General features: G+C 35.2%; 1 protein-coding gene and 1 long non-coding RNA gene across 2 annotated transcripts; both read right to left on the bottom strand.

Annotated features, from left to right (window-relative positions):
• Nucleotides 1-5,733: 5,733 nt before the first annotated feature.
• Nucleotides 5,734-11,771, bottom strand: LOC112030776 (pre-mRNA-splicing factor SPF27 homolog). Its single transcript, XM_024063443.2, has 7 exons — nucleotides 11,314-11,771; nucleotides 11,046-11,221; nucleotides 10,392-10,475; nucleotides 9,535-9,604; nucleotides 9,307-9,440; nucleotides 9,157-9,221; nucleotides 5,734-6,042 (listed from the first exon to the last, which is right to left on the bottom strand). The coding sequence occupies exons 1-6, from the start codon at nucleotides 11,551-11,553 to the stop codon at nucleotides 9,161-9,163; spliced, it is 765 nt and encodes a 254-aa protein (XP_023919211.1). The 5' UTR covers nucleotides 11,554-11,771; the 3' UTR covers nucleotides 5,734-6,042; nucleotides 9,157-9,160.
• A 12,172-nt stretch (nucleotides 11,772-23,943) lies between these two features.
• LOC136069797 (uncharacterized) lies at nucleotides 23,944-25,801 on the bottom strand. The gene is made up of 2 exons (XR_010631023.1): nucleotides 25,630-25,801; nucleotides 23,944-25,550 (listed from the first exon to the last, which is right to left on the bottom strand). It is a non-coding gene; the product is annotated as an uncharacterized LOC136069797 (long non-coding RNA).
• Between the last annotated feature and the right edge of the window lie 316 nt (nucleotides 25,802-26,117).

Genomic DNA, 26,117 nt, shown 5'->3' on the forward strand with positions numbered 1-26,117 from the left:
ATATTTCTCTAGGCATTAAAAGGATGTAATACCAGAATCCATAAATACGCCGAAGTGTTGAATTACAAATAAATAGGATGGCTTATCTATAAAATACCAAGTGGCGAACTTAAATTCTTTGGTGGTTTGAAAAAACAACTACCATAATATAAAGCGTCTAAATATGATCCGCTGAGTCTATCTTTGATTTTAACTATATTTTTGAAAAAAAAATGAAGAGGTTCCTCAGATCTATCTCTAAATATGCCTTATACATGCAAGCTGCAAGTCTTAATTTTCACTGCCTAGCAAAAAAAATCAGGGCTGTGGAATACTCCCTGAACATGATTTGGATTTAAGAGTTATTTGAACATTTTTTGTTGGGTTGATATAAAAAAATAATTTAAAAGTTTTTATAGAAAAAAAAAAGTGTGCTCTTATATAGTAACTGTTAAATTAAGTAGTGGGAACGATATTATGTGTGGTAATATAGGCATGCGTGCGTAGTCGCTCTATCTGTAAATCCTGTTGCGGTGAATCTGTGATGTTTGCTCCCAGTCAAAGTCATGAATGCTCCTATACAAAATAAGAAAATACAGCTCAGATACAAAATATATATATATATATATCCTCCCATTCAAAGACATGCATGCGCTCCATTTTTAGCCTTTCAATTGGAAAGTTACACAAAAAGGCTGGGTTAGAAAATTTTAATTCCATTAATTTTTTCAAATGAAAATTCTTCAGGCATGTTTTGGTATGCTTTATTAGATTCTGTAATAAGAATGATTTATTCATGTGAAATAGTATCGGGTATTTTACCAAAAAAAAAAGTATTAGGGTCCGTTAATACTAAAGAGAATTGCGTTAAGAATAGTAATATTTTTATCATTTAGAATAGAACAAAAGATGTTGAAATGAAAAAACTATTTCCATTGATGAGTTTGCTGGTAAAATAGGAATAAAACCACAAATATGGACTTTTGGAAACATAAAAATATAATATTTATTACGCGCTAAATTTTGTGAAATATAATAATTTTTAGAGTTATTACATTTACTAAAAAATAACTATTACATCCTTTTAAAAATGGATAATTATTACTCAATTTAAGAAATTATTACTAATGAATAGCTATTTCATTTAACTAGGACCGACCTAACATAATTTGGAGTCTAAAGATAAATTTATGTTAGGGTATATTTATACTAAATAATAATTGCGTTTGGAATGGTAACTCCTATTACTAGGAATATAAGACAATGTAATAAAATAACTATTTCCAAAACAATTGCTAATAAAATAGGGTTTGGTAGTAAAATAAGAATAAAACCACAAATATGTATTTTTAGAAAAATAATAAAATAATAATAATTATTATGCACTATATTGTGGGAAATATAATAATTTCTAGAGTTATTACATGTATTAAGAAATAACTACTACATTCCTTATAGAGATGAACAATTATTACTCAATTTAAGGAATTATTTCTACTAAAAAGGAATTATTACTTAGTAATAATTATTCATTAAATTGAGAACAACAATATGCCTTTTTTTTTTTTTTTTTTTAATAAGAGCAATTTGTCTTTAAAAGGGTCATAATAGCAATTTTTCAATAGGTATAATAATTACTAAAGTTAGATTAAGAAATAACTACTACATTCCTTATAGAGATGAACAATTATTACTCAATTTAAGGAATTATTTCTACTAAAAAGGAATTATTACTTAGTAATAATTATTCATTAAATTGAGAACAACAATATGCCTTTTTTTTTTTTTTTTTTTAATAAGAGCAATTTGTCTTTAAAAGGGTCATAATAGCAATTTTTCAATAGGTATAATAATTACTAAAGTTAGTTTATTTCTAAATATAAACTTTCTATATGTACGTAACAATTAAAAAATCATAGGAACAAACGACATATTATTATGATAAGTGTAGGGTTCAATTTTTATTATATTTTTTTTCGTTCGATTTGAATGTGCTAATGGGCAGGGGCGGAGCTACATGTTAGGGTGGGGGGGGGCAAATTTTTGAAAGTTTTTTTTTACTAAATAGAAATATTTAATATTTTAATAATTAGCCCTTAAAAATGGGACTTCGCCCCCCCAACTATTTGAGTTGGTCCAATAATGTTCTTAAAAAAAAATGGTCCAATTTGCCTAGTAATTATATAGAACGTATTGTTTCTCAAATTCATTTTTTATGGTAAAATGTGTTCTCGTATTTTTTAAAATTTTGGATCATTTATGTTTGTGAACACTTCATTAATTCAATTGAAATTTTTTTACTCACAATGGTAGAAAATTTGGTAACTTATATTGAAAATGAAAATTGTAAGGATTTCACTATGGAGGATGGTGAAAGATTAATTTAATTTTATAAAGTATTTAATTTTAAGGATTCATTATGAAAGATACTAATTTTTTGTGTATGTGTATAGATACATGTGTTTGTGTATGTGTATAAAAGTTTGTATAGACTAATAAATTAGCAACACAAATCGACCCCCCCAAACAAAAATTTATGGCTCCGCCCCTGCTAATGGGCATTTTGTAACTTAAATATCTATATTAATTTTTCATCTCTTTGAAGAGATAAGCCTCAAAAGTTAAGGCAACAACTAGGATTTTGGTTCAAACTAGTTGAAACTCTAATTGAGGGGAAAACAATTAGGCTAGATGGATCTTCCCTCATAAGTGGGGGGACTCATGTATTCAATACATAATATACTTCCTTGCATGAGTGAAAATACACTATGTTTCAAATTCACACTATGTTTCTTGCTATACTATATTTACTTCTTTTTGTAGGTCTTGAATAACTGCAGGTTTTATGTCTATCTTGGTTTGTTTTTTAGGTTTACAATATTTACTAATATGTCCTATTTTTTTTACATTTATAGCAAATGCTTTTCCATTTTTTACGTTATTCTTTCTTTGATTTTGACTCTTTTTTCTTGGAAAGTTCAATATTCCTTAGTAACTTCTTGATTAAAAAGAAATAGATCGTATACATTCACAAAACATGGCTCTGATACCATTTACCACCCAAGATAGAAGCACATAATTTAATATGAAAACAGGGATATAAGAATATATAAAGGACAATATAAGAATATAACAATAGATATAATCAAACAAATATAATAAAAGTTAGGAAGAATATGACAACATAAAATAATATAGCAAATAGTAATAATTACTTGTGAGATCCACCCTCATGTGAGAGGGAGGACTTATATATCCGATACATGATATACCTCCTCTTGCGTGAGGGAGCATGTTGGGCCCACATCCACCTCAATTTGATGCACCATTTGCTCTTTGGAATTAATAAATTACTATTATCATTTTAACTATTTTTTGAAAAATCTGTAAATAATTTATTAAACAGTTTCATACCAATAACATATTGAGGGTCACATGCGGCGCATGGCCCTCCCTAGAACTTGTATTTGGGTCACCCTCTACGAATTGAGGGCAACCTGTTAGGAGCATAAAGAAGGAAGATTTGAGTTCCTGACGACAACTTTCGTTCGCCATTCAGAGTCCCCAAAACGGCCCTTTTTTTAATTATAAATTTATAACTGAACAGAATTTTGGAAATACCAGCCTCAAACCGGATTTTACAATCGATTATGGTCAGTAAGCTCGATGCACTGCAATAAAACAGCCTTACTAGCATTTGCTACTCTCTACTTTTTACTACTGAATAAAAGAAACAAAGGATTAACCGGCTTTATGACACTAATTACCAAAAAAAAAAAGTACAACACATCTTTTTGTTCTTCCAGATCCAAAACAATTGCATAATTTTAGCTAAAGATCACCCAATCATGTATTATACATCAATAGTAACCATCCCAAAAAGAGCAAAGGAATACCAAGCATAAGGGAAAAGGTAATAACTGCACAGAAAGATACTAATTTTTTGTGTATGTGTATAGATACATGTGTTTGTGTATGTGTATAAAAGTTTGTATAGACTAATAAATTAGCAACACAAATCGACCCCCCCAAACAAAAATTTATGGCTCCGCCCCTGCTAATGGGCATTTTGTAACTTAAATATCTATATTAATTTTTCATCTCTTTGAAGAGATAAGCCTCAAAAGTTAAGGCAACAACTAGGATTTTGGTTCAAACTAGTTGAAACTCTAATTGAGGGGAAAACAATTAGGCTAGATGGATCTTCCCTCATAAGTGGGGGGGACTCATGTATTCAATACATAATGTACTTCCTTGCATGAGTGAAAATACACTATGTTTCTTGCTATACTATATTTACTTCTTTTTGTAGGTCTTGAATAACTGCAGGTTTTATGTCTATCTTAGTTTGTTTTTTAGGTTTACAATATTTACTAATATGTCCTAATTTTTTACATTTATAGCAAATGCTTTTCCATTTTTTATGTTATTCTTTCTTTGATTTTGACTCTTTTTTCTTGGAAAGTTCAATAGTCCTTAGTAACTTCTTGATTAAAAAGAAATAGATCGTACACATTCACAAAACATGGCTCTGATACCATTTACCACCCAAGACAGAAGCACATAATTTAATATGAAAACAGGGATATAAGAATATATAAAGGACAATATAAGAATATAACAATAGATATAATCAAACAAATATAATAAAAGTTAGGAAGAATATGACAACATAAAATAATATAGCAAATGGTAATAATTACTTGTGAGATCCACTCTCATATGAGAGGGAGAACTTATATATCCGATACATGATATATCTCCTCTTGCGTGAGGGAGCATGTTGGGCCCACATCCACCTCAATTTGATGCACCATTTGCTCATTGGAATTAATAAATTACTATTATCATTTTAACTATTTTTTGAAAAATCTGTAAATAATTTATTAAACAGTTTCATACCAATAACATATTGAGGGCTCGTTTGGTTAGTGTTTTCAAATAACATTTTTTTTGTTTTTAAACAGCATTTCACGCATTTCAACATACTTTTTTACCCACACGTATTTCAAAAAATTATAAACAACAATTTTCAAACTACTCTACTAAACACTCCCTGAGGGTCACATGCCACGCATGGCTCTCCCTAGAACTTGTATTTGGGTCAGCCTCTACGAATTGAGGGCAACCTGTTAGGAGCATAAAGAAGGAAGATTTGAGTTCCTGACGACAACTTTCGTTCGCCATTCAGAGTCCCCAAAACGGCCCTTTTTTTAATTATAAATTTATAACTGAACAGAATTTTGGAAATACCAGCCTCAAACCGGATTTTACAATCGATTATGGTCAGTAAGCTCGATGCACTGCAATAAAACAGCCTTACTAGCATTTGCTACTCTCTACTTTTTACTACTGAATAAAAGAAACAAAGGATTAACCGGCTTTATGACACTAATTACCAAAAAAAAAAAGTACAACACATCTTTTTGTTCTTCCAGATCCAAAACAATTGCATAATTTTAGCTAAAGATCACCCAATCATGTATTATACATCAATAGTAACCATCCCAAAAAGAGCAAAGGAATACCAAGCATAAGGGAAAAGGTAATAACTGCACCTTCAAAAAAAAAAAAAAAAAAAACCCTAGATGATGATAAAGGGAAAAGGTAATAACTGCACCTTCAAAAAAAAAAAAAAAAAAAACCCTAGATGATGATGAAGAATGATGATGCAGATGTTGATTATAATCATGATAATAATAATAACAATGATGAAAGGTAAGTAAATATGTTATGTCTCTTAAACAAAGCAAAAAAGAAAATTTTAAAACAGATCTGAATTTAGAATATTCTTTTAGTCAAAATTTGTCACTCTAATAACTCTTAACAATCATTACAGTACATTGGCTACACTAAAAAGATTTGATATAATGTATGGGGAATTCTCAAGGCCCTCTAGGAACATATCTACTCCATAGAATTAGGACAACCATGTATTTCATCTAAAGGCCAGCAGCATCCAGCAACAAAACAAAGTTAGAACTACAAGATTTAGAGTATAATATACAGATCATCCCCCAAAGACTTAAGCCCTGCAGTCCACTCCCGCCATCTTTGAGAAGCCTGTAACACCACCAATGTTTGAGAACTAGTGTCATAAAATCCAGTTGGTAATCGATGCAATTGAGATGAATGGCATCTGCCTAACATTTAATATTTAATAACTACTGAGGCATATAAACTACAATCATTCAAAGCAGCAGAAACACAGATTAATAACTTAAAATTAGCAATAAATTTACATATGACAGGAAAAAACAAAAGGAATATAACAAAAGCAAAACTTTTACTGTTTTACAGACCAAGTAAACCCAAGATCACCAACAAATCTCTCAATTTGATTCTAGTATGTACTAGGGATGATGTCACTTAAGCTATTGGTGATAGTAGAGACAAGCCCAGGCCCTACTTGAAAGTGATTTGGGGTGGTATACTCTTATTTGTACGGATGCCTTCATATTTATCAAACTAATTTCAATAATTTCCAAACCAGAATAACTTCTCAAAAAATAATTTTTGTCCAAAATAGGTTGATATTGAGTTGGCATTTTAATAGAGAAATTAAATTGACTTTTGAAATTTTGATTTAATATTGGGTTTATACATGAAACCTACATGATCATATTCAAGTTGAGTTTAGGGTTCAAGTGATAGCCTAGTCGTAATGACTTTTTATTTTTTTACCAGTCGTAATGTCATCCTTTGTGGTGTGCTATGTCTATGGTTTGAACTCCTCTCCCTCCCCCACTTTCTATCCATCTCCAAAAAAAAAAAAAAAAATTCAAGTTGAGTTCAATAATGCATCTAGGCCCACCAATAAGCACTTTGCTCAAATAGCACTTCTCCCACAATAATGGGACAGGGGAGTAAGGTCGCGAGTTTAAAACCCCATGTGTGTAACTTACCAATATATATAACAAGTATCAACAACAAATCCACACAGCCCATTTAATCCAAACCTATATCCACAAACCCAAAACCACCAAAATTGTCCAAATCCCACTGCCCACGGTGATTACACAACCATATTGTGGTTGGAGAGTCAATATCCGTTTTGGAAACCTAAGGTAAGGCAAAGTCCAAGAAAAAGCATCCACGGTAGTTACATATATACAATGAATTTTGTTAAAAAAAGACTACCTCAAGAACAAAGCATGAGGAAGTCTAAAGAATTACAAATAAAGACTTACGTAACGACTCTAAAAATATTGGAATGGAATCCCTATTCATAAGACTCAATGCACAAGACCAAAGGTACTAGAATAAGTTGCTAGCAACTGAGTCCTCGCACTTTCTGCATCTTCAAATGCATTCCATCCATACGGTCCACGTCAAACATAATGGAACAATATTCCAAATATCCGACAAATGCATACCCACTCAATTCCTCCAACCAAACATTAGGTCAAATACCATTGCCGGTAAAACACAGTGGATCCCAGAAGGACCTAAAAGCAAGGCTCCACAAATCAAAAGCAATATTGCAATGCAACGAAAGATCCATCGTTTCCCCACTACAATGACACATGGAACACCAATTTACTATCAAATAAGCCCTAATAATGAGATGAGATTATCATAAGTACATGGAACACCAATTTACTATCAAATAAGTCCTAATAATGAGATGAGATTATCATAAGTGAGAATCTTTCCCCATGTTGCCATCCAAACAAAAAAAGTGACCCTTTGTGACACCCTAACACCCCTAATACCTTTCCAAGGGAAGGGTACTCCAATTAAGCCCCTTTCAGCATTATAAAACAAGCAAACATCAAACTCCTCACTCTTTTTTAGCCTCCACCGCACTCAATCGCCACCTCCTCTATTGGGGATATGAGAATCTAGAATATAAAGAAAAGAGGTGAATTCCCTACTCTTACTTAGCCTCTAATGTACTCAATCGCCACCTTTACTATTAGGGATATGGGAATCTAGAACATGGAAAAACAAGGCCATCATGTCTAGGTTATTATATTTTAATTTATCTTTTATTTGGTTATTCTAGAGTCGGGTAAAATTCTGCAATTGTTGGGTATCAACCATAGTTATAGGCCTGGGGCATTCTTTTATTATTAAGTATTGTCTTATTTAGTTTAAGTCTTCCTGTGTGGGCTTTAGTTCATTTCAATTAAAGTGTGGTTTAGTAGTCAAAATAGAAGTCCCAGTTCTATTAGGAAAAGTTAAGATTTATGATCTATATAAGTCTCCTATTGTACTCAAACAAGGAGAGGTTAATCAATAAAATATTGAGGCTGTTGGCTTCATTGTTGTTTTTCCTCATCTCTTTCCTGTGGTACAGTTCACCTGCACTGCTCATGTGTACTGTTCATGTGCATTGTTCATTAAAATCATGTTGACCTTAAGGAACTTAGAGAATCTGATAAATGGGTAATTGTGAACATCAAGGGAGATATCACTCAACTAGTCAAACTAGGAGTCCTAGTACTAGTGGGAGTCCATATACTAATATTGTAGTGGATTGAACCTAGGACCTCCGCATTTATGTCACACCCCAGACCAATGAGCCTACCATCCAATTACCCCCATGGGGGTTTACTTCTCAAGTGTATATATCCTTTAAATTATGCAAATTCTAATGGCAGCTTATATATATAACCAGTATGCTTGTATCAAATAAAGCAGTTAAAAAGTTCATATAATATCTGTCTATTTAGCATCCGCCAGCAGGCAGAGCCCCTTTTCTTTCTCTAAGTGCAGTAGCTTATCCCAAATTAGGGGATATGTCATCTAATCTTATAAAATACACAATCTACGTTATACTGATTCCAAGAGGTTGGAATTAAAGCTTGAGTTTATCATCAAAATTACATTTAAGTATGATTTTATGGCAGCAAAAATATGAACAATATAAATTTATTTGCTCGAAACCTTATAATTTGAATTAATAAATTCACCTGTGCCAATTCATATATCAATCTCATAAGTGCTAAAGTAGCAAAACTAATTTAGCAAAGGAACAGTAAAATTATTTCAGATTTAATGTTTCTATCTGATTTCAATGTTCTCATGTCACCTGGAATGTATTCTAGACTCTAAATGTAAAGAAAACTCAAGGAATAAAAAATAATTCAATATCTTTGAAATCCTAGCAACAAATAATAGAGCCATATGATCAATTTTAAAAGAAATATGATATCAGCAAAGAAAGAATACCTTATCATTCCGAATGCAAAACAGTACCATTCTGTTTCTGTAAATCGGCTTCTAAGTTCCAGCCTCTAAAGAAGAAAAAACTAATAAGCTCCTGAACTGGTAAAACACATATAAGATAGAAGAAGACATTCCATAGTAGACACATATTACCTCTCTGATGCTTCTTTCCTCAGTTCTTCTAAATGATTTTCAATTTCAGTACATGCAGCTTGAATTTCTATATTTTTATGACAGAGCTCCTTCCATTGTGTGGACAATGCAGTAAGCTCATATGCAGTATTGTGCTGATGATTCAAAGAAGGAAGCATATTCATCAGATCAAAATGCAGCACAGTATTGAACTACAATATGGAAGGGGACACAAGAAAGTTAGATTACCTGATGATATTTCCTCTCACGGTTCACTGTTTCACTCTTTTCATTCTGTTCCTGAACTAATTTTTGCATTCTGAACAATGATAATGAAAGTGAAAAATAAGAACTCGCAAAACATGAAATATCAAGGGAACATCATCAAGTAATATCAATCATCTCACATGACGCTAACAGTGCTGGCACTTAATTGAAATTTGAAAGACGCAGTATTTCCTTAAGCAAATTCAAGTGCTTTAAGGAAAAAACCGAATCAATATATCCTAAACTACAAGTTTAAGTAAGTCATGAAAGACAATTGAAGCTTGTAATCAACTTAAGACACATTGCCAGGGCGCTAGAGCTGAGGCATACTATTTAGATAAAGGTGCATAACCTAAGAAGAAAGGGGGAACTACCATAAGCCTCAATTCCCCAACATGCTTAAGGTTAGCAATTAGGCACAATTGAGAAGTTAGGAAAATGCATTAAGGTGTTCACGATGATCCAAGGGCATGTGTCTTGCTACAGGGGCCCAATTCAGCTAAAGCATGGTTAGATGAAGTAAGAAACTACCACAAGCATTAGCAGAACAATTCAAAAACATCCAGTAGCACAATGTTAATAATCTGGCATAGAATACCAAGTGTTTGAGCTACCATATGATGTCTGAGAGACTGAGAGAATAAATTAACATAAGCAATGAAACAAGAGTCCTTAAGCAGAAGAATTGATTTCTATGATGAGAGCAGATGATCATTTCACCACATGTTGAATCTTTTTTTTTTAATAGGTAATTATACACACACAATGGGCTTTGAATCCACGACGTCGTTTAAGCTAAAACTCATTTGCGCACTACATATGTAATTTTACAAACAAACCTTGATAGGTATGCCTCCAATCGTTGGATGAACTGCTTCCAGACATCAGGACCATATTTCACCATCAGGTCCAAATTCTCAAGACTGCAAAGCAACCAATCATTTCAAAGTAAGTACAAAATATCAAATCCGCACTAAAAACAAGTATAAAACGCAGGCAACTGTTTTATCATCTAGGTATTGCCGTTTTTTCTAGTCTTAATAATGAAATTTATGATACATCACATGACATCATGAATTAAGGATTACAATAAAATAACAAGTATTTCTGCTCCAAAAGCAATTAGAACCCAATGTAACTGAATCTTAAGATTTTCAAGAATAATCAAAGTAATTTTGAACCCTAACATCTCCGTTGGAAACACCAGGAGGTGCTTGTCAAGCTAATAAAAACTATTGTTTTATCATCTGGGCATTGCCGCTTTTTCTATTCTTAGTAAAGAAATTGATGATACGTCACATGACATCGTGAATTAACAATTACAATAAAATAACAACTATTTGTGCTACAAAGCAATTACAATCCAATGCAGCTGAATCTTAAGATTTTCAAGAATAAGCAAAGTAATTTTGAATCCTAAACGTCTCCTATGGAAACACTAGGAAGTGCCAGTGGAGCTAATAAAAACACTATTGTTTATGAGTATACATGACCTGATCATTTGATACTGAAGCAAGCATTGAGCTCTGTGAAGTGTATGATTCCAAGCAGATTCATCATTCCATTTATTCGACGGCGGCGGTTCCAAATTGTACCGTGACCTATCGAGAGCCACCGGAGGCTTGCCGGCTCTCACACGCTCGTACTCTCTTGCAATCATCGGGTGATTCTGAAAATCCAAAACAATTACAAAATCTCCATATCAGATCAAACAATGAGAGAGAGAGAGAGAGAAGCTTAGGTTAGGGTTTAGGGTTTAACCTTGAAATTGACGTTGGGAAGAGGAGGAAGGTCGTTGAGAAAGTCGGCGGGTTTCTTCGAGCTACGACGCATCTCATCCTCGACCAAACGGTCAACCTCTTGCTTCACTCTGGCGTCGGCGTAATCATCGTCGATGTACGGCAAGGCGTCGATGACTTCGGCGCTGGATAGTCCGGGCCACGTGGGACCAGTCGGAGGAGGAGCTTCTAGCATTAGGATATCGCCATTGCTCTCCGCCATTGTTGAACACCGATGAAGCTTCTCCGATTGACGAGCAAAGGGAGCTTTCTATTTCTACACGCAGAAGAGTGAGGCAGCTCTTGCAGAATGCACTGTAGAGCGTTCTTTTCCTTTGTCCTGAGAGGTGGTAGAGAGGGATACACAATTTTGTGAATATGTGATGGTTTTGAGGGTATAGTTGTAATTTGGAGATTGACCCGATTTTCACAGCTTAGCTCCAAAACTGAAGCCAACCAGATAAAAGACTAGCCTCTTGGCTAAATATTGCAAAAAAGTACTGTTTAAAATTATTTTGTAAAATTAGGAAAGAGACTGAATTTTGGTAAATTTATCGCCAAAATTGTAAGAAAAAGTAAGGGAGAAAAGAAAGATGAGTGATGTGATGGGGAGGGGGAAAAAATTGAATTTCGATAATGAGATTATTGAAATTCTTGTCCTGCTTGTGAAGTGACCAAAATGCATGTCAGGGGAGTGCCCTAAAGGGAAACCAATTGTGGCAACCAAGTTGCTGAAATTGTAGGGAATTAAGGAGAGAGAAAATATGAATTGTGGCAACCAAGTTGCCAAAATCATGGGGAGAAATTTTTTTTAAAAAAATTGTGGTTGATTTGTGGCAATGGCATTGACGAAATAGAAGGAAAAAAAAAATTGTGGCAATTGATTTTTGGAATGGCATTGTCGAAATATAAGGGAAAAAAAATGGTGGGAATTGATTTGTGGCAATGGCATTGCCGAAATAGGAGGAAAAAAAATGTGGCAATGACATTGCAGAAATAGAAGGGAAAACAAAAATTTGTGGGAATGGATTTGTGGCAATGGCATTGCCGAAATAGAAGGGGGAAAAAAATTGTGGCAACCAAGTTGCCGAAATCATGGGGAGAAATTTAAAAAAAAAAAAAAATTGTGGTTGATTTGTGGCAATGGCATTGATGAAATAGAAGGGAAAAAAAAATGTGGCATTTGATTTGTGAAATGGCATTGCCCAAATAGAAGGAAAAAAAAATTGTTGCAATTGATTTGCTGAAAATTGTAGGAGAGATAGAGATATGCCTGAATAAAAAAAAAAAAAAAAATATATATATATATATAGTACACATATTCTTATTTTTTAGTAGTTTTTTTTTACCTGGTTTGTGTGTATGTCATGTTCTTTCATTTTGTATTGTAAAAGTACTCAGTGAGGAGTCAATCAACCAATCACCTCACCTTGATTCTTATTCTCTGCTTGGTATATATTCATTAATCATTCCTAATAAAACTACCTATTGATATCACGCCTAAAATCTATCTCATAGATTCTTTTTTGTCTTTTTATTTCTCCTCTTCATAATAAAAGGCAAGTACTCTCGCTAAAGAATTGCATCTCCTCACAAATTTACATCCTCTGATAGTTTACTCTTCTGCTTTGCTTAAGTGTGCACAAATAATGATTGTAAGTTTTTTGTTAATGTAAGTTTTTTTGCTTAGCTTATTAACTTATAGCTCTGAAAATTAATAGATTTATTATTATTGTATAAACATATGCTTTGTAAATATTAGAAGCTAATACATTGTAAAATATTATGTATTGTTGTAGTTAATATTGTTTGTATGCCTATGATTATGATTGTTGTTGTTGTTATGATTCAAATTTTAGATTAATGACTTTTTTATGGTTAGGATTACAAGCATTTTCAGTATTGTTGTTATTTTGTGTTTATTTATTATTATCTTATTTTGTGTGTGTGTGTGTGTGTGTGTATGTGTGTTTTTTTTTTTTTTTTTTGCAACTATCACTCTATAATTCTCACTCTTTTAGTTGGTATCACAATTGTGGTAAGCATCTCAACTCTCTAATTAAATTTATGTATGTGTTTTGTTAATTTTGAAATTATTTAATATTATTTATTTTTATTATTAGTATATGACCACAAAAATTGTAATAAATTGTATTATTGTGATCTTTTTATAATCAATTTTACTTTGTTATTATCAATTATTACATCTATTACTTGGAAAAAATATATTGCATAATATGTTTGTTGGTTTATAATAAAGATACGTATGTGTATTATTATTATTATTATTTAGTACAATAAATCATACATTTGTGTTTCTTTTTCTTTAAAGTTTAGTTGGTATAAAAATTTATNTGAAATTGACGTTGGGAAGAGGAGGAAGGTCGTTGAGAAAGTCGGCGGGTTTCTTTGAGCTACGACGCATCTCATCCTCGACCAAACGGTCAACCTCTTGCTTCACTCTGGCGTCGGCGTAGTCATCGTCGATGTACGGCAAGGCGTCGATGACTTCGGCGCTGGATAGTCCGGGCCACGTGGGACCAGTCGGAGGAGGAGCTTCTAGCATTAGGATATCGCCATTGCTCTCCGCCATTGTTGAACACCGATGAAGCTTCTCCGATTGACGAGCAAAGGGAGCTTTCTATTTCTACACGCAGAAGAGTGAGGCAGCTCTTGCAGAATGCACTGTAGAGCGTTCTTTTCCTTTGTCCTGAGAGGTGGTAGAGAGGGATACACAATTTTGTGAATATGTGATGGTTTTGAGGGTATAGTTGTAATTTGGAGATTGACCCGATTTTCACAGCTTAGCTCCAAAACTGAAGCCAACCAGATAAAAGACTAGCCTCTTGGCTAAATATTGCAAAAAAGTACTGTTTAAAATTATTTTGTAAAATTAGGAAAGAGACTGAATTTTGGTAAATTTATCGCCAAAATTGTAAGAAAAAGTAAGGGAGAAAAGAAAGATGAGTGATGTGATGGGGAGGGGGAAAAAATTGAATTTCGATAATGAGATTATTGAAATTCTTGTCCTGCTTGTGAAGTGACCAAAATGCATGTCAGGGGAGTGCCCTAAAGGGAAACCAATTGTGGCAACCAAGTTGCTGAAATTGTAGGGAATTAAGGAGAGAGAAAATATGAATTGTGGCAACCAAGTTGCCAAAATCATGGGGAGAAATTTTTTTTAAAAAAATTGTGGTTGATTTGTGGCAATGGCATTGACGAAATAGAAGGAAAAAAAAAATTGTGGCAATTGATTTTTGGAATGGCATTGTCGAAATATAAGGGAAAAAAAATGGTGGGAATTGATTTGTGGCAATGGCATTGCCGAAATAGGAGGAAAAAAAATGTGGCAATGACATTGCAGAAATAGAAGGGAAAACAAAAATTTGTGGGAATGGATTTGTGGCAATGGCATTGCCGAAATAGAAGGGGGAAAAAAATTGTGGCAACCAAGTTGCCGAAATCATGGGGAGAAATTTAAAAAAAAAAAAAAATTGTGGTTGATTTGTGGCAATGGCATTGATGAAATAGAAGGGAAAAAAAAATGTGGCATTTGATTTGTGAAATGGCATTGCCCAAATAGAAGGAAAAAAAAATTGTTGCAATTGATTTGCTGAAAATTGTAGGAGAGATAGAGATATGCCTGAATAAAAAAAAAAAAAAAAATATATATATATATATAGTACACATATTCTTATTTTTTAGTAGTTTTTTTTTACCTGGTTTGTGTGTATGTCATGTTCTTTCATTTTGTATTGTAAAAGTACTCAGTGAGGAGTCAATCAACCAATCACCTCACCTTGATTCTTATTCTCTGCTTGGTATATATTCATTAATCATTCCTAATAAAACTACCTATTGATATCACGCCTAAAATCTATCTCATAGATTCTTTTTTGTCTTTTTATTTCTCCTCTTCATAATAAAAGGCAAGTACTCTCGCTAAAGAATTGCATCTCCTCACAAATTTACATCCTCTGATAGTTTACTCTTCTGCTTTGCTTAAGTGCCCCCCCTGACAGTTAGGGGAGCGTATCATCCCATATTTGCATCAATGTAGACTATAACGTGTTACCCGCCTACCACATATAGATATTGACTAGGGTCTTATCACTTCTTTGGTGGAGCGATGGCGATCTGGAACCCATTCATTTCACCTACCTACTTGTGAAATGTCGATCACTCTACAGGATATAGCAATTATTACAGGATTGCTTATTGATGGCAATGAGTGTGTGGGCTCACTAATTTGGATTGGGGAACAGTTTGTGAGAATTTACTTGGGGTGACACCACCTGCAACAGCATTGGCATATGGTGGCCTTAAAATAACATGAGTAAGGAATACATTCTTAAACCTACCAGAGGGTGCCAATGCTGTAACAACTCAACAATATGCTAGGCCATACATGTTCTAGGTTTTGGCTTTACTATTTGAAAATAAGAGCTAAAGTAGATTGTATTGCTACTTTTTCCAGCTGTTAAAAGACTTTGGTGTAGTTGGGGAATATAGCTAGGGTAGTGCCACACTTGCTTTCCTTTATAAAAAGTTGTGTACTGCTGCTATTAAAAAAAGCACGGAGGTTGCAGGTCCTATTTTCATATTACAATTATGGACGTGGGAGCATCTTCCATATCTGACCCAAATTCCAATTAATCCAACAAATTTAAATGGTGATGACCCATACGGTTGCAAGTATAATATTTACTTTCTATTTCTATACAATATTGTGTACTATAGCATTTATCCTTGATACTTCCAAACCCTAAAATCAGTGACAATCATTAATTGTGTATAGGTGGGATACAAAGAGAACGTTTACTCACAAACCAACACATGTTCTACGTGCGTACCGTTCTAATCACGACACACATAATAATGAACAGGTCATATATGTTGTCACAATGCATCAATGGTTAATTTACTAGTTATATTATTGTCTTGATCGATTATAACATAGTAATTGTAATTGGAATTGCAGGTTGTTTGGACATCGTACGATAATTATTTGCATTCATGGTGTCTTGCAGAAAAACATATATGGACTACAATATCGCCATTGCTATGCTTACAAATTGTGGAGTATTACCATCTAGAAAGAGTCATGCGATAGTTTAGGTTGTTACAAAGATGTCCAAAGTGGCCTACTGACAATTTCGATAAATATGTGCATTGTGTAAAGTTGACAGGAAAGTTTGGTGTCACATAAGCAACATGCACAATACTACTTGCTTTGGAACGAGCAGGCTGAAAATGTAGTTAGGGATGACAATTTCTGTTCCAATGTGGACTACACAACATGGTACCATCAACATGGTCACCTATTCATGACACTAGAGGCGGTTGCCCACATGTACGAGGTTATTATTTTAGCTTTTTCAATAATACTGCACTAATATTGATAAAAAATTATTTATACAAACAAAATACTGCACTAATATTGATAACAAATTATTATTTATGCTTTTTCAATAATACTGCACTAATAAATTTTTTTTTTCTTTTTATGTGGAAGCAAACTGAGATCAATAACATGTTAAATTTGGTTATTGCAAACCAACAGAGGAATGATCTCACTGCACAACAAGTCCTTCTAGCAATAGTAGAGGGCCTTAGTCGAGTGAAGTTATCGATGAAAGCAAATATTTCCTTTGTCACTATTGAGAGGGTGACACACTTCGGGCGACGACAGAGGCACCAAGGAAGACAGCACTCGCAAACCTCTACTAAAACCCACTCGTCCACCTCTATACAACATGAACAATGCAAAAATGATGAAGTCGGACCATCCAACTCTACACAGCACAATATGTACAGCTCTACCCAAGTTGGGCCATCAACATCTGCCCGTAATGAGCCAACCACCTTCAATGAGTATAATCCAATTAGTGTTAATGAGTATAATCCAATTACGTCTAGAATACTAATTAGTGCTCAAATCTGATTTTTCCACTTCAAATTTTGGTCCTTTGATTTCTTTCCTTATTTGAAGCTTTCAAATATGGTAAATGACCTAAGCACTCTATAAAAAGTATACATTTTAAGGTGTTATCGAACCCCTGAACTATAATACACAATATATATACACACACACACAGAGACACAAAATAAATAAACGTAGATTGAATACTTATGTTGGATCATTTAGTTTGGCCACTAGTGGAGCCAGCCACAATTCGAGTGGGGCATTCTTCTATTATGGCCTTCTTGCCTACAGAGACTGCACAATGGCCTTGGTTGATGCTCTGTCCCTAAATCCATTTCGTTTTGAAGCCGAGTTGATCTTGGTCGACCTTTTTCATGGCATAACTTGACATTAGGATACAAGACCGGGTAATCAGGCTCATTCCAATGTACACTGTCTAGAACCATGCGAAATCTAGGTATATAACAAGCAACTTGTTCTTCCAAATGGTAGCAGTGGTTGATATATCGCATTGTAGAGATGCCTTGATATCTACACACGACAATGACATGTGAGCACGAAATCTTATAAACCTACCATTTTTGACAACTACAAGTGCACTGCCTCAAATTTACCTTATGACAATGATTACCCCTATATGCAAAGTTAGGGTTTATTGGTGTGCTGACTTCAAATAGACCATCTTCAGGATTGAACACAGTAACTTAATGCTTTGGTGCCGTTTTTTCCCTTTTATTGAATTTATTCTTTGCATAGGCTGTAATGAGTTCACTAGCTGTAACCTTTGTGCGTGCCTTAGTATACCGATTGGCAAAGTAGGCTACACAACGGTAGTATGTGAGTTCGACTAATGCAGTTATGGGTAGATTTCTAGCACTCTTTAGAATACTTTTGAAGCTTTCAGACAAGTTTGTGATCATTGCCCCATAACGATGTCCACCATTGTGTGCTAACATCCACTTTTGCGCCAGTATGTACCTTAAATACTTATCACCATCTACACTTAATTGAGTAATTCTACCATTAGTTATTTGATACTTTCATAGCTAATTCTCCATGCCTGCCCACATTACCATAGCCTTCAAGTTTTTATTCCCAATTTGTTGATTGAAATTGCTAGCCACATGGCAAAGGCAAAAACGATGAGACCATCATGTCGATTCACATATAGTCCGTATCGCTGCCATTATACCAGGGTGACAATTATATATGACAATAACCCTTCCCGATTAGTGACATTAATCTAAATACAACGCAAAAATCAATACTAGCTATTATCTGTTTTCTTCTCCATAATGGCAAAGGCAAGTGGAAAAAGTCTGTTGTCACCATCCCACGTTGATGCAATTAGTAACGTACCTCTGTACTTACCATATAGAAAAGTTCCATCTATACTAATCATTAGCCTACAATGTTGAAAACCTTCAATTGATGAACTAAAAGCCTAAAACACTCTCTCGAATATCGCACAGCCTGGTGTTAATACCCATTTTCGCGACACATTTTCTACAAGCCCAATTCAACCAAGCCCGACTTCCTTGTGGTCTCAATTCATGCATTATATTTTATTTATTGTTTTAAGCATGGCCCAAGCCCATGTGACTTATGGGGGAAATTAAGGAAGTGTGGTTTGGAGGGTATGAGTCAGTTTCTTTCAGACCTTTTGCATGAGCCCAAACCAAGCGTACTACCAAGTAGGCAAGGGACATTGGTAGCACCTCAAGCTCATGGAGGAGGTCTTGTACCCAAAATTTCCACCAAGAAAGAGCTTTCATGCTCTGGGTGATTGTGACCCTAATTTTCAGCCCAACTCCATTTTCCACACCAAAACACAGCTGACTCTAAGAAAAAGGTTGAACAGCCTAGCCCACTCAACCACTCAAATGTAGTTTTCCAAGGCCTGCAAAGACCATAAATAGAAGTCATGAAGGGGAAACAACTTTGTTTCCAAAATCATGCTAAAAGCATGCCAAACTCTTCCCTAAACAAAAGCAACCCAAGCCAAAACACCAAATTAGTATCATGGAGGATAAAAGTATCTTCCACTACTCAAAAACTAGTTATTAGCAACACCCCAAACTCTATATAAAACTCTCTCATTAGTTCAAAACAAAACTAACCACATTCTACCTAGAGACCTGAAACTTCAAAGCAAAAGCCTATTCAGCCAATCAACAAACTCACAACTCTGAACCTTAGGGGTGGAAATATGGGTACAGGGAAACCTTCTCTCTCTTCCTCACAACCTTTCTCAATTTCCTCTTCTCGGTGACTGTAGGTCGAAGTTTTAGACTTGTTATGTTTTATGCTTTTTCTACACTTTTGTTAGTAGCATTTTGATTCTCTCTTGTCAAAACACCATTAGCCTTTGTTTTCTATACATTGTGAGTTTTGGGCTTAATTCCCACAAATAAATACTTTTAAAGAACCCAAGTGGAGATTCGAGCCGTTTTTGCATTTTCAACCCTTGTCGCAAAAACGTCCCCGACATTTTGGCGACTCCATTGGGGAGTCAAGTAGCTGAAACAAGAGAAGTCATGTATCCAAAGATGCAAAACCAGCAAAAAGATGATGTTTCTCACACCAACTTGTCGTTCTAAGAGAAACCGTATGATACTTTGCCGCACAAGAAGAGCACGATGTAGTTGAGCTGAAATAAGTTCTATCCTTAGCTCATTGAGCTTCTAGAAATGCTCCAAATTATGTGACAAAATCACTCCAACCTCCGGAAGCCACCTAAGAAGTGAAGGATGGAAGGAGAATCAACTTTCTTATTCAAGGAAAAAAATTTCCTTCTACTCATCTATATTATTTTTTTAGTTATCATTCCTATGGATGAATCATCCTATATCTCTTGCTTTACATGATATTTGTGAAAATTTTTGTTATAGCTTGAAAATGCAAAAATAGTGAGCCACAAGTCCAACCACGAAGGGAATGACGACTCCAACCAATGATCAACAATGCAAAATTTTGTTGTTAGCGCCGAGCATATGGAGGTTGTTGTAGGTGATTAACTCATTTTGGGACGAGTATAGTTGACGCTGTGTGCAACCCTTCAGAGCTAAATGTTTTTTGCGTCATCGCTAAATAAAGTCTTCATCAAATTTCTAAAGGTCATAGCTAAGCCCACCGTAAGTCGCTAGATATTCGATATGCTATTGGCAAAGCAAGCTTAGGCTAAGACTCTTAAGCTTTCTCTTTACTAATTCATCTTTTTTTATATAATCCTTGAACCATTTCAATCCTTCAAGTTTTTTTTTTTTATCAAAATGTTTTCTACAAGTTGTTTGCACTAATGCTTAGCCATGACTATCTTTTACTAATATAAATCATAACTACACTAAGGGACAAGGCGAAAACCTTCTCAGAGCATCCAACAAAGAAGGATAGCCGGACTTGATTTCTTCTCATCAAAGCCATGACATGTTCAGGCACTCTAAGCCACGACAAGCTCACACATCCAAAATCATGGTCGATCGGCGCACGCTAAGCCATGGCATGTTCATATATCTCAAGTCATGACAAGCGCATGCATTTGAAGCCAAGCCAACGCTTTAATCAATCTTGAATTCAAGATTATGCTTGAAGGGGGAAGCGCCAATGTTGCCATCCTCAAGAAAATTTTTCTTGTCACTCAACTCTTGCAAGGAGAATTCCTAAGTAAGTCTAATGGTAGAAGGCTTGGCACGCACCTTTGAAGAATGTTTTGCTAGACCTCACTCTAGATATTGATGTCAAATAGCTTAAAAGCTTGAAAATGCAAAAATGGTGAGCCGTAAGTCCGACCATGAAGGGAAGGAAGGCTCTGTCCAATAATCAACAAAGCGAAGTTCTAAACTTCCATTTAAATCCAAGAACCCCTCACGTGCTGAGCATATGGGAGCCACGAGTGATTGACTCATTTTGGCGCAACAATAATTACTGCTGTGTATGACCCTTTGGAGCTGAATATTTTTGGTGTCACCGCTAAATGAAGTCTTCACCAAATAGTTAAAGGCCATATCTAAATGGCCCACCACAAGGTGTTAGATATTTCGTACACCAAGCATTGAGGTAGCAACATACCATATATCAAGTCTTAAAGTAGCAACATTTCATAAACCAAGTTTTGAAGTCATCCAAGCAATATACTATCATCAAAGCACGCTTAAGCTAAGACTCTCAAGCACTCTCTTTGCTAATTCATTTTTTTTTATACATATCATTTAAACCATTTTAATCCTTTAAATTTTTAATCAAAATATTTTCTATAAGTCGTGTATGCTACTTTGCTTAGCCATGACTATCGTTTACTAATATAAATCACATTTGCACTTAGGGTGAAACAGAAACCTTCTCGGAGCACCCAACGACAAAGGAAATCCAAACTCAATTCCCTCTCACCGAAGCCATGACATGCTCATGCACACTAAGCTATGACGAGCTCACACATCCAAAATCATGGTCAATCCGCACGCGCCAGGCCATGCCATGTTCATATATCTCAAGTCGAAACAAACACATGCATTCCAAGCCATGCCAACACCTTAATCATTCTTGAATTCAGGATTATGCTTGAAGAGGGAAGCATCAATGTTGTCATCCTCAAGAAAATTGCTCTTGGCATGCACCTTTGAAAAATACTTTGCTAGAGCTCGCTCTAAATATTGATGTCAAACAGCTCAAAAATCGCAAGCTGGTTGCTGAAAATCCATTCCAAAGATTTTCGAGTGGAATCTTAGTATAATGTGGAAACTTGGAATAAGTGGCATAAAGGCTAACGATAGAAATTGTTGTGCTAGAGATGCTACAACCCTACACCGACGTCTCTAATGCTTAGCCCATCATTATCTCAAAGTTAGAAGTCAAGCAAGCAAAGTATGGAGCCGCTGTTTGCAATGCCATGTATCTTCGACAAAAAGGCTAACCAAAGCGTGAAAAAAAAAAAATTGTGCTGGGAATGAAGCAACCCTATATTGACATCTTCAATGCTTAGCCGATCATCATCCTAAAATTAGAAGCCAAGTTAGCAAAATATGGAGTCATTGTCTACGGCACAACATGTTTTGCCCTTTATATAGCAAATGGAAGGACCCTAATTTTCAGAACTTATCTTCGAGTAGTATTGAGAATACTAAAGGAGGAAGAAATGCCACCAAATAACTCTTGGTGATGGCATACCATTGGTTTGACATTACCAAATTCACTAAAAGTCGCCGCACTTCCAAATGCACTCCAAGCTTGTACACACACACCTTATAAGAATTTGAGACATGAGCATCTCATAGCCTTTTATACTTGGGGTTTGATCTCATCGAACCTATCCATCCACCCTTGAATGGGTACATTCGAGTCTTTACTGCACTAAGTAATTCACTAAGTGGGTGGAAGAAATTCCACTCAAAGAAAAGTAATGGGAGTGTCCATAACCAACTCCATCAAAGAGCATATCATTCGTTGCTTCGGCATCTCGCACAAGATCATAAGCAACAACAATATATCTCACTCATAATAATTTTCAGAGGCAAGTCCTATGAAACATTAGGAAACCAACGAACTATCATATTATCAAGCATGGTGAGACCTCTACATTTAAAGGTACAATGCCTTCAATAAGTTAGGGAAAGCCAATACTTTCTCCAAATGGCAAATCTTGCAAAGCAGTGAGAAAGCCTACAAATTATTCTTACGACAAAACCTCTACACACGAGGGTAAAAAAAAAAAATATATATATATATATATATACTCTCAATAAGGTAGGGAAAGCCAAACACATACTCTCTCAATGGTAAGCCCTACCAAATGGTTGGGAAGCTAATGGGAGATTTCATTGTGGCAAAACCCCTACTTGCGAGAATGCAACGCCCTTAACAAGGTAGGAAAAACCACCATTATCTTAACGGCAAGCCTTACGAAATAGTAAGGAAGCCAACATAATATCTTATAATTTAAGCGCGATGATCCACTATGTGTTAGGACATAACCATCCCTTGAGAATATGAGAAAGTTGACACAACGGATCACTACCTCATTGCCACATGATAATTAGCTATACGCGAGGATAAAACTCCTCCTCGAGAAAATGGCAAAATTGTGCATTCTATAAGTTGCTATATGCAAGAACATGTTATTTTCAAAAGGTTATAGCAATACAAGCTTTTTTATTCATGCTGCTGTTTGTGAGAATGCAATCAGCCTCTATGAAACGGTGACAAACAAGTGCACCATAAGCCGCAATGCGCGAAAACGCAGCCCATATGTGGGGGCTTCTTGAAACTAACGAAGTAGCAACCTAATATGTGTCGAGTTTAAGTCGGCTACCAAGCAGTGAGCCAAGTTTCAATATATATGAGCTGCTATCTGTGAAAGCAAATTTGCTCATCAAAAGATCGCTACCAAAAAAAAATGGCGCACAAACAGTAAGACGTGTGCTTAGCCAAAACCTGTCCGCAAAGGCATGAGAATCAAGCAACATGTCTACTAACTTGCCCAAGTAAAGGCAAAGCTATATTCACAAGCTACCTAATTCAAGCACAAGTCATTCTCAAGAAACTAGTGCATATAATTTATCAAAATTATGCTACTTAAATGCTCAGAGCTATACATAGGCTGTTTTCACCCAAAAAAAAAAAAAAGTGCTCATAGCGTACCAATAAAATGTACAAAGTCATTCTCAAGGTATAAATTACAAACCATATACATCCTTTAGATACAAATCAATTTTTCATTCCAAAATACAAAAAATACATCCAAATATCATATATGTTCGTTTTGTATATAAATGCAAATTTTGTCAACTAACCATGATAGTACAAACTCAAAATGGCACCAATAAAACTAAATAGGAGTTGCTCTATACATAAGTGAGCTATCCGCAAAGGCGAAATACAAGAGAAAGTGTCTCCAGGATAGCAGGCCCTATTACACACTGTAACTAGTTTAAACTTTCAAAGCTTGGAGCTCAATACAAGACAATCAGATAAAAAAAATAAATAAATAAATAAAAAAGCAAGAAAGGAGGTAAAGGAAAATTTGAAGTGATGTCATAGTCCCCTTCCAACATCACCATCTTTGGGGCATTGGTTTGCAATCACTCTCTTCTTTACTTTAAAGCCGCAAGAGAGAGATGAACTAAAAGGATTCAAAGTTACTAGCGGCAGCCATGGTACCATCTATTGCAGCTCCATGTTGTTGTTCGCAGCAACTTCAATCTCCGAAAATGATGCATTGACAATAGGAGTGGCCCCGAGAATAAAAGTCCCAACGACGACATCACAATTGTCTAAGCCAAAGTCCTTCTCAAGAATCCATAGTACAACTCACTCAATATACTATTATATGCAATAAAAAAAATGAAGAAGAAGTCTGACTTACCAAGGGAGTTCCAAAGTTCCTGCTCAATAATGGCGTATTTCGCAAAGTACACTTATTTTATGCAAGACGGCAATGCAGCGTACTCAACAATCCCTATTGGAATGAAAAAGGGGTTGGCAGCCAGTTTTGACTTGCCACAACAAATTTTAACTTGCAAGATAAATTTCGACTTCATTTTAAAACAAACGGAGCTACTGTCTGTGCAAAGTGTTGAGGCTGTCGACAATTACATTGAAGGAATAGTGGCTGCAACATGGAATCACCAACTTCAGCTCCACCAATTCATGCTAATAATCAAGCTATGCAACACATGGCTTACTCTCAATGGCATTGCTGAAGACTAAAGGCTTACTCAACTGCAATGCGCCCCTGCATTAGAAATTCAAGTTTCATTCCTACACTTTCATTTCAAGCTTGCTGAATTGAGAAGCGACTACCACTCGGTGACTATCACTCTCACTTGCGTTCATCGCAAGAATACGATATAGGGGGCTGCCAACCAATGTAGTAGCTATGTCACACCTCTATACTACATCGCCAAGTGATATATTCACTTCATTCTATCTCAAATAAGCTGTCCCAAGACAGCTAGTAGTATCGCTCATGGCTACGACTTCATCGAAATTAATCTTGGCAAACACGATCTCACCAAATTGGCCAACAATAAAGCTACTAAAAAATTGAATCATCCTCAATGTGTCGTTTCATCATCATCTCCTCATATGGACTCAATTCGCTCATTCAAATTTACAACAAATAATTGGGACAATTTACTTCCAACACGAAGTCAGGCATAGCCGTATTGCAAAACTAATTTCCATGACTATCGAAATCAATGGGAATCAGCTTCGACATGAGCTTCGGCTTCAATGAGAACAATAGCTCAACTTCATGAATCGATGCAATGAGACTATCATTTTTCCAAGGAAAAGCCACCCTACAAATTGAATTGAATAGCACGTTCAACATATCAACAAATACAACCAAGGCATAGCGAACAAAAAAAATCAGCTCACCAAGGTGGGCATCATGCATTCGCATTTATTAAGTTTGTTCAAATAACGAATTTAACACCTTGTCGCGATGTTTGGCATCATCCTCCAACAACAAAACTTTGTACCTCACTGACGAGGGTACCTTTCTCTTCACTGTCGACATTGCTTAGCCAAGATTAGTGCAAACGAATCCCACAACAAACCTCCATTGTCATCACTGACAGAACAACCTTGCTCCTTCACAATGGATTGCCTGTTTTATTCGGCGACAACGCTTTGTCCCATCTAAATCTCAACTATGTGGATGGTGGGTGGCACCAAGCTCTTTAAATTCTTTTTCAATGGAACCCTTTCGCTCTTCATCAACAAGGATCTCTTCCATTTTGCAACCACCATCTCATCGCCCCCTTGGGTTTTGGCCACACGGGTGTATGATTGAGAGTGGGTACAGCAAGACTTGAGAAGGTTTGAAGAACCAAGAAAATTTTTAAAAGAAAATAAGAAATAAT

This window comes from Quercus suber, unplaced genomic scaffold (genome assembly GCF_002906115.3).
Source record: "Quercus suber isolate HL8 unplaced genomic scaffold, Cork oak 2.0 scaffold_190, whole genome shotgun sequence".
In the NCBI taxonomy this organism is placed as follows: Eukaryota; Viridiplantae; Streptophyta; class Magnoliopsida; order Fagales; family Fagaceae; genus Quercus; species Quercus suber.